This window comes from Syngnathus scovelli, chromosome 8, assembly GCF_024217435.2.
Source record: "Syngnathus scovelli strain Florida chromosome 8, RoL_Ssco_1.2, whole genome shotgun sequence".
NCBI classification, from domain to species: Eukaryota; Metazoa; Chordata; class Actinopteri; order Syngnathiformes; family Syngnathidae; genus Syngnathus; species Syngnathus scovelli.
Genome location: NC_090854.1, coordinates 3,380,001 through 3,392,786, shown reverse-complemented (window position 1 = coordinate 3,392,786; position 12,786 = coordinate 3,380,001). Strand labels below are relative to the sequence as shown.

Below are 12,786 nucleotides of genomic sequence, written 5' to 3'. Positions count from 1 at the left end.
CCGTTGCTGTGTCTCTTGACATAAGAGGCTCGTCTCCGTCACATGACATGTCACCCCAGTCGAGCCCGCGAGGCAAGCAAAAATGAGCAAGAAACAGAGAAGTTTGGAAAGCTTCTTCAGAAAGGGAAAAAAGCCCAATGAGGAGATTGAAAAAGAAGAGTTAAGTTAAAATTAAAGTCCCAATGATCGTCACACACACATCTGGGTGTGGTGAAATTTGTCCTCTGCATTTAACCCATCCCCGTGTGATTTTGATCCATCCCCTGGGGGAGAGGGGAGCAGTGAGCAGCAGCGGTGCCACGCTCGGGAATCATTTGGTGATCTAACCCCCCAATTCCAATCCTTAATGCTGAGTGCCAAGCAGGGAGGCAATGGGTCCCATTTTTATAGTCTTTGGTATGACCCGGCCGGGGTCACACCCACAACCTTCCAGTCTCAGTGGCGGACACTCTACCACTAGGCCACTGAGCTGGTTTTAGACTACTGTGATCATCATAATTGCATGGCTGTTTGATTTGATTAGCTGATTAGCTTATCAGTAGTTGATACGATTCATGCATCCCTGAGTTTAATCATAAATTGTAAAGCTCTGACCCATCATTGTGAGTTGTACTCACGGGTTGGTTTGGCGAATAATAATAATAATAATAATAATAATAATAATAATAGGGCGGCTCGGTGGGGCACTGGGTAGCACGTCCGCCTCACAGTTAGGAGGGTGCGGGTTCGATTCCACCTCCGGCCCTCCCTGTGTGGAGTTTGCATGTTCTCCCCGGGCCCGCGGGGGTTTTCTCCGGGCACTCCGGTTTCCTCCCACATTCCAAAAACATGGTTGGTAGGCCGATTGAAGACTCCAAATTGTCCCTAGGTGTGAGTGTGAGTGCGATTGGTTGTCTGTCTCTGTGTGCCCTGCGATTAGCTGGCAACCAGTTCAGGGTGTCCCCCGCCTACTGCCCAATGACGGCTGGGATAGGCTCCAGCACGCCCGCGACCCCCGTGGGGACTAAGCGGTTCAGAAAATGGATGGATGGATGGATGGATGGATGGATGGATGGATGGATGGATGGATGGATGGATGGATGGATGGATGGATGGATGGATGGATGGATAATAACAATAATAATTCATTCAAGTTATATAGCTCTTTTCAAGGACCAAAAGACGCTTACAGGGAAACAAGGTGAGGACGTACAGGAGCGAGACAGTAGGATAAAGTTAGAAACAGGACACCGGTTATGGGCAGGGGAGGTCGTAGGCTTGGGAAAAGAGGTATGTTTTTAGACGGGACTTAAATATGGGGAGTAAGGGTGAGTCGCAGACAGATTGAGGGAAAGAGTTCCAGAGTCGGGGTGCTGTGGGGGAGAAGGCTCTGTCACAGAAGGATTTGAGTTTGGATTTTGGGACTGTCAGGCGTGAAGTAGTGGAGGATCGGAGGGGACGGGTGGGGCGATGGGGGATGAGGAGGTCGGATAGGTATGGGAGGGCCAGGTGGTGAAGGTCTTTGAAGGTGAGGAGGAGTATCAGAATCAGCTTTATTGGCCAGGTTTGTGCATGCCAAAGAAGGAATTTGACTCAGCCTCTGTACAACATTTAAGTGACTAACAACATTTAGGTGACTAACATTTAAGTGGCAAGAACAGGATATTATTGCCCAGTGATGTCTCTGAGACTCTATGAGTGGTGTGAGTTCGTCAGAGTATCTTGAAGATGAATGATGTTTGATGGGGAGCCATGGAGAGAGTGGAGAATGGGAGTGATGTGTTCACAGGATCGGGTGTGGGTAAGGAGGCGGGCAGCAGAGTTGTGGACTAATTGAAATTTATGGAGTGAGTGAGCAATGATGCCAGTGAGAAGGGTGTTGCAATAGTCAAGCCGGGAGGAGATGAAGGCATGGATGAGGGATTCAGCGGCAGGGAGAGCGAGGAAGTGCCGGATTTTGGCGATGCGGCAGAGGTGGAAGTAGGAGGTCTTGACAACGGAGCTAACATGTGGGTGGAAGGAGAAGGTGGGGTCTAGGATAAAGCTGAGGTTGTGTGCCAGAGGGGAGGGAGTGATGATCAAGGAGTCAATGGTGAGTGAGATGGGTCCAGTTTTATTGAGGGAGGATTTAGTGCCTATGAGGAGGAGCTCTGTTTTGTCACGGTTGTGTTTGAGGAAGTTGTGGGTCTGCCATGTTTATATTGTCGCGATGCAGGTTTCAAGGTGGGTGAGGGGAGGGTTTCGGGTGGGTGTGGTGTGTATGTAGATCTGGGTGTCATCAGCGTAACAGTGAAAGTCCAGGTTGAGTGTGTGGACGACATAACCAAGGGGGAAGAGGTAGCAGATGAATAGGAGGGGGCCGGGAACTGACCCTCTAGGAACCCCCTGTGTGACTTGGGAGAAGATGGATGAGTGGCCAGAGAGAGAGACGAATTGGTACTTGGTGAGGTAGGAGGTGAGCCAGTCGAGTCCAGTGCCCTCAACACAGTTGGTGCAGCCCTTGAAGAAGGATGGAGTGGTTCACAGTGCGCTAAGGTCGACTAGTAGCGGGATGCTGAGGGCACCGGAGTCTGCGGAAATAAGGAGATCATTGGTGACTTTAACAAGAGCGGGTTCGTTGCTGTGAATTGGGCGGAATCAGGACTGACTAGAAGTGTTTGTAGAGGTTGTTGGACTGGAGACGGGTGTAGAGTTGGGCGGAGACAATGTGTTGCAGGATTTTGGAGATAGGACGGTAGTTGGAGGGGTTGTCTGGGTCCAGGGTAGGCTTTTTGAGGATGGGGAAGATGGCGGCAAGTGGCCGAGGGATAGAGACTGATTAAAAAAGGTGTTGAGGTGAGGGAGAACAGGGAGGCGGGCCTTAGTTAGGTTCGTTGGAAGGGGGTTGAGAGAGCAGGTGGTTGTCTTAGATGCGGTGATGATGTGGGAGGAGTCGACAGGGGAGAAGGCAGTGAGAGGGTTTCGGTAAAGGACGGGAGGTCAGGAAGGGGAAGCAGGAGAGGTGCGGGAGGGGAGGTGGGGGAGAAGGAGTTACTGATGTTGGCCGTCAGAGAACTGTTGAATTTGGTGATTTTGCTCTTAAAGCTGAGAAGGAAAGAGATACAGAGGTCGGGTGAGGAGGGTGGGCTGGTGGCCGGTGGCCGGTGGCTGGAGCAATTTGTTGACGGTGGAGAACAGAATACGGGGGTTTCGGTTGGTGCCGTTATTGAGGGATGAGAAGTGAGCGGATTTGGCAGCAAGAGGAGCATCACGGTAGGAGATGTGTTGTTTGAAGGCTTCAGCATGGACGGTGAGACAGGGGTTCTTTTGTAGAGGCATTCAAGTTGACGGCCAGTTGATGGCTTCATGGAGTGGAGTTCCGGGGTGTACTAGGGTGCAGAGTGGTGAATGAGACAGAGGAAGATTTCCAGGGGGCTAGGGAGTCAGAGAGGACGTAGTTGAGCATGATGGCAAGGTCATCAGGGAAAGAGGGGGCGGGGTAAGAGGGAAGGGCATAGTATATGGGCTGGCAGTGAGTGAGTGGGTTTACTGTCTTGATGTTGCAGGAGGAGATGGTGCGTTTTGTGGGATTATGAGGAAAGGGTAGCGGGGCGGAGAAGACGATGCAGAGATGATCAGACTGTGGGAAGGCGAGAGGACAGTGGTTGGATACAAGTGGGACGGAACAGCAGCAGACTATGTCCAGGGTGTGAGCTTTGGTGTGGATTGGGAAGTTGATGTGCTGGGTGAGATGGAAGCAATCCAGAAGAGAGAGGAAGTCGGACACCAGTGGTCGATGTGAATGTTAAAGTCACCGGTGAGTAGGAGGCGGGAGGAGACAGAGTGAGGTGAGGAGTTTTAAGAGTTCAGAAAGAAAAGACGGGTGTGACTTTGGGGGACGGTAGATGAGAACAGCGGTAGTATACTGTATTGGCCCGAATATAAGATGACCCTGATTATAAGACGACCCCCTCATTTTCAAGACTGAAGTTTGAAAAAAGTCTTCAGTCTTGAAAAAGAGGGGGTCGTCTTATAATCAGGGTCGTCTTGATAAAAGTATGAAAAAAGACTTTTTGAACACCAAATTTAATTTTAATATAGAAAATAATTACAGTACATCTGAAACAAATGATTATAATATATTCGAGAGAAAAAGCATGTTATTTTGCCTCATTCAAATCATTCAAAAACTATCACATCTTAATATCTGAACATTTAAATATGTAAACTAAAGTGCAATCACATTTGTAAATGAATGGCTTCTGATTTTTGAAATGTAAATAAACCAATCTACTGTGATGAAACAACAAAATTGCAATAACTGCATTAACCATCAAAGTAAAGTCTAACTGTAACTGTAGTCTTAAAACAAATCTGAATCAGAACATTGCAATAAAATAATGCAAACTGCTACCGCTATTTTTATTTTTTGTGACAGGGGTTTGCTTTGGCCTGGGGAGTTAAGTTCAGCATTCGCTTTGAAGATATCTGGGGCCATCTAGCATTGTGAATGGGTATAATGTCTAGACCTCAACTTTTTCAGTCTTACTTCAATGCAAAAAACACCGTCTCATATTCGGGCCAATACAGTAAGGGAGAAGGCGAGATTTTCAAAGGATGAAATGGATGTGAGGTTGAGGTTCAGTTCAGTCGGTAGGGACTGGTTATGGAGGACAGCAACACCACAACCTCGCCCAGGTAGCCAGGGTTTGTCGATGTAATTGTAGTTGGAGGGAGTGACTTGGTTGAGAGTGAAGAAATCCAGTTATTGTCCAGTAGCAATTAAAAAATGATTTGTTGGAGAGGGAGCATCAGTTCAGCAGTGCGAAGGAGATGGATGGAGGAGCGGGGGGTGGAGGTTGTTGAGGTTGGCAGTACGGGAGGTGGGGGTGACAGGGGGGGGGCAGGAGGTAGTCCAGAAAGAGGGGATGTGTGAGCCGTCTGGGACGTGTCAGTTAAAAGACAGTCCAGCGCCACGGTGGATGTAGCAGCGACGGCGAAGGATCCCAGCTTTGCTGGCAGCGGAGGCAGCAGCAGCAGGGAGACGGTGGTTATTGTTGAGACGGTGAAGATCAGCAGCAGCGTAGATGAGTGAGCGAGAAGTTGGTGGAGTAGGAGCCTGAAGTAGTAGAGGTGATAGTCCATGGAGGAGATGAGACGTGACAGCAGCTGAGAGTGGTCCAGGTAGTATGTTAGCAGTGGCTAGAAGCTGGTTAGCTTAAAGCAGTGAGATGTGTGGAAGCAGCAGTGGACCGGGTGGTGATGTTGGTGCAGTGAGTGGTGTTGGTCGACCTCGACTGTACCTGCATGAACGGCAGGCACCAGTGTGCCATGGTGGCACACAAGCTGAGCCACGGCTGGCGAGCTTGCAGGGAGTGGGGCTCCCCCCGAGACTGCTAGCCGAATGGCCAGAGAGCTGGGTCAAAGCTGTTGCTGTTGGTGCGGAGGGACACAGCGGGCCAGTTCGGGCCGGCACAACTACCACCACAAACACACGAGAGCACTCACCCGAGTCCAGAGCAAGCGACCACAGGCTCAGAGCCGGGAGGCAGGAGGGTCCGGTGGTGGTTTGGCCAGCTGGCTGTTGGCTAGCTGGCTAATGTCGCTGCTAGTTCGAGGGAGAGGGAACAGATAAGTGCGAGCGGAGCTTCGGAGATGCGCGGTGGATGGGAGACAACACGAGAAGAAATAAAAGAGGAGAAGGGCGCACTGAAAACGAGAAAACGCAAAACAAGTAGCGGACACGGTCCAGGACAGACGCGGCAATCAACAGACCAGACGGTGGCGTTGCTTTAACCCAGAAGACAACAGACTGTGGGCAGGCTCACCAACAAAACGACTTAAAATTTTAGGAACTGATTTATTAAATGTTTATAAATATAAATTGAAGGACATGGAAACAGTTGAGAAGCAAATTATATATACTATATAAGCATATTATCAAATGTAATGTTTCAATCATGTCTTCTTTACAGGTTTATACAACTACATATAATTTTGTATATCCTGTGTTAATGTACTCATCTTACTTTAGTTCAGAGAATAGCACACGAACAACAGTTCCAGGAAGAAACACCAGGTCAGGATAACCTAGCCGCCCTGCTATAGGCCAGGGACAGAACCAAAGAACAAACAAACATGTTGTGAAACCAGGATTGAAGTCCTCTTGTATGTCATGTCATATTGATTCTTGTATTGATAATATTGTTATAATTGATGTAATAAAAGGCTCAGGTTGGGGATGAAAAAACAGATCCGACCAACTCTCTCCTGGCCAGTGTCTTGCCTTGGGTGCCCGTGTCCTTTTGTCTCTAAACTTCCTACTTGTGGTGAGGGTCACTCCTACACAATATGCGGGATTGTCCCATGACAATTATATAGATTGTCGTTGTTTTAGCTTGACTGTTTGAGCAATTTATTGATGGATAAATCCAAAATGTTGTGCTCTGTAAACTAGATCTTGTCTCTCTTCTGTAACTGTGTATTTTACTGCTGTCTGCCTTTGGCCGGGTTTCTCTTGGAAAAGAAGTTCTTAACCTCAATGAGACTAACCCGGTTAAAGGTACAAATCAGTACAAATCAGTTTTGATAAAATAGAGGCCTGTGACTACTAATAATATATGCTTACAACAGCTAGGATCATGGATAGGTGGCCCATCTTAAGCTCGCCTTCTTTCTCCGGTTGCATCACCGAAAAAGAATAAACGTCACCCGATTTATCAGCCACAAGGACCTCGTCTTCTGCCCTGTTAAACACCAAGGACGTGCCCCTCCTCACCAACCATCTGCAAAATAAACATATGCCTTGAATAACTTCCAACAGAGTAAATGGCCGGTAATGGAAGGCATGATCTAAGTTTTACCTGGTGCTGGCCCATTGCCAAGAATGCTCATTCTTAAACAGGACCAGTCGTTTAGAGTCATCAATTAGTGCCACCAGTTTTCCAGATGGTGAAATAACAAAGGAAACTATTATGTCACTTCCACTAGGACCTCCAAGGCTGATGTGGTGGATGACAGAAAAAAGAAATGTTTACAAAATGTCTTCTGTATTTAGAGATATGGTTTATCACATGCATATGAAATTAATCTAGGAGTATTTCAGTATTTAGAGCGACATAATTGTTAAAATTCTATTAAACTTTACATGTTTAGTTTGCATTAGTTGTCTATTTTACCTATTGATGCAAGCCTTTGGATCATTTTCTTTTTTCTTGGCAGTGCTACAGTCAAATACAAATGGCTCTCTGCAAAAAAAAACAAAAAAACATTTGAAATGAATTCTGGAATACTTATCAAATGAACAATTTTATGAGTATTAATTAAAACTGAACTCACTGTCTTGCTCCCGTGACGTTTTTTTTTTTTTGTTTGTTTGTTTAACGTAAGTCATGGCATGCATGCGCCCTATAATGCCATGTGCCCTATGTGTGGATTAAATACAAAATAGACCCCTCAATTGAGTCTGCGCTTTTTAAACCAAAGTGCCTTATGGTGCGGAAAATATGGTAGTTTGAATACAATTCAACAGGTGAGAGCCAAGAGTGGGTACTCTAAGCTGCAGTTTGGGGCATAGACACAAACAACAGTCAGGTTCCTTGCACTCCTCCACCTTCCATTTGAGGATCCCCCACAGATGTTCAATAGGGTTTTGGTCTGGGGACATGTGTGGCCAGTTCATCACCTTCACCCTCAGCTTCTTTAGGAAGGCAGTGGTCGTCTTGGAGGTGTGTTTGGGGTCGTTGTCGTGTTGGAATACTTCTCCGCGGCCCAGTTTACGGAGGGAGGGGATCATGCTCTGCTTCAGTATTCCACATTACATGTTGGCATTCATTGTTCCCTCAGAGAACTGTAGCTCCCCAGTGCCAGCAGCAGTACAGCCCCAGACCATGACGCTCCCACCACCATGCTTGACTGTAGGCAAGACACAATTCTCTTTGTACTCTTAACCTGGTTGCCGCCACACATGCTGGACAGCATCTGAACCAAATATGTTTATCTTGGTCTCATCAGACCACAGGACATGGTTCCAGTAACCCATATCCTTAGTCTGCTTGTCTTCAGCAAACCTTTTGTGAGCTTCCTTGTCCCTCTTTTTTAGAAGAGGCTTTTTCCTGGGACGACAGCCATGCAAATCAATTGAATGCAGTGTGCAGCGTATGGTCTGAGCAATGACAGACTGACCCCCACCCCTTCAACCTCTACAGCAATGCTGGCAGCACTCATACGCCTGTTTTCCAAAGCCAACCTCTGAATATGACGCCGAGCGCGCGCACACAACTTCTTTGGTCGACCATGGCGAGGCCTGTTTTGAATGGAGATTGTCCTCTTAAACCGCTGTATGGTCTTAGCCACCGTGCTACATCTCAGTTTCAGGGTGTTGGCAATCTTCTTATAGCCTAGGCCATCTTTATGTCGAGCAATAATTCTTTTTTTTAGATCCTCTTAGTTCTTTGCCTTGAGGTGCCATGTTGAACTTCCTGTGACCAGTATGAGAGTGAGAATACCTAATTTAATACACCTAATCCCCAATCACACCTAACACCTCGTTACACTAACTAGTCACATTACACAGCGAGGAAAAATGCCGAATTGGTCCCAATTTTGGCTTAATTTTGAGATTTTCAGTTGGGGTGTACTCACTTTTGTTGCCAGCATTTTACACATTCATTGTTGTATTTTGAGTTACTTTGAAGTAACAATACATTTACTTTGCTATCCAAGCTCTACAGTGACTACTTAACATTGTATCAAAGTGTTGTCCCATTACAAGATATAATTAAAACATTGCAGAAATGAGTGGGGTGTACTCAATTTTGTGAGATACTGTATGTTGGCGAATATTGGGGTAATGTGATCAAATTTTCTCATCCGTGTGAGTGGTAGACTTTTAATACTGGATTTAGGAAGACCAGAGAATAATGCGTTACTGTAATCAAGGCATGTAATAAACGCATTTACAATAGTTTACGCATCACTAGTAGAAAGAATCGGACGGATCTTAGCAATATTACGGAGGTGAAAGAAACGCAATTCTAGTTATGTTCTTACTGTGTTTTTGAAAAGAGAGCGTTTGGTGAAATTCAACCCCGAGATTAAAGTATCACTATGACTGAAAGTTTATCCATTTGTATAGTGGTTTCCTTAAGTGAAAATAATGAGCAGGACCAATTATCAACATCTCAGTTTTACCTGGGATAAGACGTAGGAAATTGAGAGACATCCATTGTTTAATCTCCGCAAGACATGCCTCAAGATTACAACAATCCCGCGGATTTGTCATCGGTAACGGCATATATAATTGGTTGTCATCCCCATAACATTGAAAACTAATGTATTATGTCCCCAAGCGGAATCATATAAATACTAAATAGTATTGGTCTTAGACAATATTGAGCTAAATTGCTAATATTGGGAAGTAATAAATTCATCAAAAATAACTGAAGCATCGGAATGAAAATCCAAGAGGTGTCTCAAGCAAACCATGTGAAAGTGTCATCCTTGAAAATGTGGGGTCAAAAGGGCGCATGACCTAGTAGCTATTGAGCTTAAAATGCTAGTTTTTACAGTAAAAAATCCCTCAACATTTTGGGTCATAAGGTGTTGGGATGTAATAAATTCACTAAAAATAATTGAAGCATTGGAATGAAAATCTAAGAGGTCTATCTCAACCAGCCCACGTGGCCATGTCATCCATTAAAATTTGGGTTCAAAAGGTCACATGACCTTGGAGCTATTGAGCTAAAATGCAAATACTAAGAAGTACAAGCGACTGCAACGTCTGTGGAGGTAAGTTTATCGTCTGCTTTCTCAGTAGAAAACATGCTATTCCGAGCCATAACACGTGGGAGATTGACTACACGAGTTTACCCATGGAAGCCACTGCTACTACAATGAAATTAAACACTTTTCTGTTTCTTTTTTGAAGAAATTGTACATCTCAAGTAGCTTCATCTTACAGCATTTTTTTTTTTCAGTTTTATTTTACAAGGTATCATTGTCTTCCAATGTTTCGCGATGTCACCTTATTTCGTCACGAATTTCGAGCTCTTGGAATACTCCTGATACAGGACGAATACAAGGTAAATAAATATGTTCTTAGCCTTTTTTTTTAACTTACAGAAAACTTTCACTGCAGTAAATGGCTTTTAGTACGAGGATATTTCTGAAAATGTTTTTATTGTGCTCATTGATTAATTTCCCTGTATAAGCCTAAAATGATCATTTTTTTAATTACATCAGACGTGAAAAAGGCTCATCGCAACCTAAATACCTGGTGAGTCTATGTCCGGTCTGTCAGGGTTTTCCAGATTATCTTTATCGTATGATTATGTTGGAATGCAACCTGAAATAAATAACCTAGCTTGTCCCATCCTACACAAAGTCGTAAAACACCCCTTGCTATGTTTTGACTAGAGGTCAAGGGCTTTCTCTATTCAGTCCATTCTTACCCCCACCATGTTTCTCTTAATAAAAATGCTTTTGCGAGAGTCAGACCTCCATTCGATCATTGCTGAACGCACAGCGACGAATGGACTCTCCACCTGCAGGTGTCTAAAAGGACTTACTTGTCTTCCGTGTGGTTCTTGCAAAATAAGTTGGAATGAGCGAAACTAACATTTTGGTGCCGAAACCCGGGATCCCTTATACCCGCTATCTGGCTGACGGAGGAGGACGTGCTGCATTGTCGACAGGCCAGCGTCCATTAGGAGGACTTGGTAAAGAAAGACCTGGGAAGGAAATTCTTCGCTGGGCCAGCATCTTAGGTCTGCCTTCGTCTGACAGAGGTGGATTGACGGGATCCGGCAGTGCAACAAACCAGGGGACAAGTAAGTTAAAGCCCTAAAGTTGTGTTGTTAAACGCGTAAAAGGTTAAAGGTGCTTGGTTTGTCCGAGCTATGAGATACGGCTTTGGTTTGTCCGACCTATGAGAGATACGGCTTTGGTTTGTCCGGACTATGAGATACGGCTTTGGTTTTTCCAAGCCATGAAACAGCTTGGGTTCAAGTCCCAGTGGAAGGAACAGGCTAAGAAAAGCAGAGCTTCTTTTCGTAATTGAAGGAGGGCGTAGATTCTTTTTTGTCCGTTTTTCCAAGCTGTTTGGGAGGGTTTTACACCCATCCTGGATAGGCCTAAAAATAAAAAAGCGCTGGAGTTTGTGTGGTTGAGAGTGTGACTGGTAGGATAAATTGACTAAGAAGCAGTTTTAGCATTGATCCACGGCAATAACACAGGCTGTTGAAAGGTCAATTTAAACCTGCATTGAGGATCCTCAAAGAAAAAAAATTGAAGAAAAAAATTGTAAAACCTAAAACTACTTAAATTAAGATGGGAAATAAGAACGGTAAATCTCTTGCTCTGCTCTTCTTTGAGATGAGAGGTACATGGCAAGTAGATTTCTTAATTGTATGCAATACATGCCGAAGTGGAAGAAAATGTATGGAGTACAAGGAAATTTGAAAGTTGAAATGTGGAAGAAGTAGTAGAGTGTGGTTGAAATCTTCACAAAGAGATGAGAACAAATTCAAGAGACAAAACATAGAAAAATGAAAACTGATGAGGTCACAAGTGTTTGTCAGACCAGGACAATAAGGCCCCTGTGAGTAGGTGCAAGGCCGCAGCTCAAGCAGTGGCTCAAGCAAAGGGGCAAGAGGAGCTTCCGCTCCTATGCAAATCACGTATCAACATTTAAAACATCTGAAACCTCTCCCATATGACACCAAAACATGTCATTGTCCGGTTATCAAAAAACGTTTTAGATTATTAGAGCTCCTGTCCATCCAAGAAGTATGACAATGCTGTTTGTATGCCCAATGACAAATGACTAGAGATCAAATTGTGTGTGTCAAAGTCAAAGTCAGCTTTATTGTCAATTCCTCCACATGCCAAAGACACACAAAGAAACCGAAATTTCGTTCCCCCCTATCCCACGGTGACAAGACATGGCTCACAACAGACAAACAAGTAAACAAGTATAACAAAAGCGTGCTGAATAAATAATGAATAAATAACACAACAATAAATAAATAAATAAGAGGAGCAGAAAAAAAAAGGAGCAAGTGCGCGTACAGCAGACATTCCCGAAAATAGCGCAACAGTGCCGCACGCTACGCAGAAGGGGGTAGCGAGTTCAGGGCCCTAACAGCCTGGAGAAAGAAGCTGTTGGCGAGTCTGGTGGTGCGGGAGCGCAGGCTCCTGTACCTCTTCCCAGAGGGCAGAAGGTCAAACAAAGAGTGAGCCGGGTGACTCACATCTCTGGCAATCGAGGTTGCCTTGCGGGCGAGATGGGAGGTGTAAATGTCCTTCAGGGAGGGGAGCGAAGCACCAATAATCTTACCAGCCGTATTCACTATGCACTGCAGGGCCTTCAAGTTCTGTTCAGTGCAGTTACCACCCCAGACAGCGATGCAACTGGTGAGGACGCTAGAATGTAGACAGGACTGCCTGAGGAGCACATGCACGCCTGAGCTTCCGCAGGAAGTACAGGCGGCGCTGAGCTTTCTTTGCCAGTGACGAGGTGTTTGCGGACCAGGAGAGGTCCTCACTGATGTGCACCCCCAGGAACTTGGTGCAGCTCACCCTTTCCACCACAGCACCGTCGATGATCAGCGGCAGGTGTGTTGTGACCCTTCCGGAAGTCAACAATGATTTCCTTGGTCTTATTGACGTTCAGCAGGAGGTTGTTGTCCCTGCACCACGTGGTCAGAAGGTCAACTTCCGACCTGTACCGAGTCTCGTCGCCCTTCGTGATGAGACCCACCAGAGTCGTGTCGTCAGCAAACTTCACTACGCGGTTGTCGCTGTAGGTCGCAGTGCAGTCATGCGTCA

General features: G+C 45.6%; 1 protein-coding gene across 7 annotated transcripts in view; it reads right to left on the bottom strand.

Moving 5' to 3' along the window:
* wdr4 (WD repeat domain 4) overlaps window positions 1–12,786 on the bottom strand; it is a 153,451-nt gene that overhangs the window by 123,123 nt on the left and 17,542 nt on the right. For 6 of the 7 annotated variants that reach the window (XR_007483306.2, XM_049728447.2, XM_049728449.2 and 3 more), the window contains exons 2-4: window positions 7,137–7,205; window positions 6,822–6,959; window positions 6,587–6,743 (exon numbers count right to left, since the gene is read on the bottom strand). Coding sequence is in view for 6 of the 7 variants with exons in the window: in XM_049728447.2 (XP_049584404.1) it covers window positions 6,587–6,743; window positions 6,822–6,959; window positions 7,137–7,205 (364 nt within the window). In the remaining variant the exon portion in view is untranslated. The remainder of the gene's footprint in view (window positions 1–6,586; window positions 6,744–6,821; window positions 6,960–7,136; window positions 7,206–12,786) is intronic. The other variant, XM_049728455.2, reaches the window with a different exon arrangement.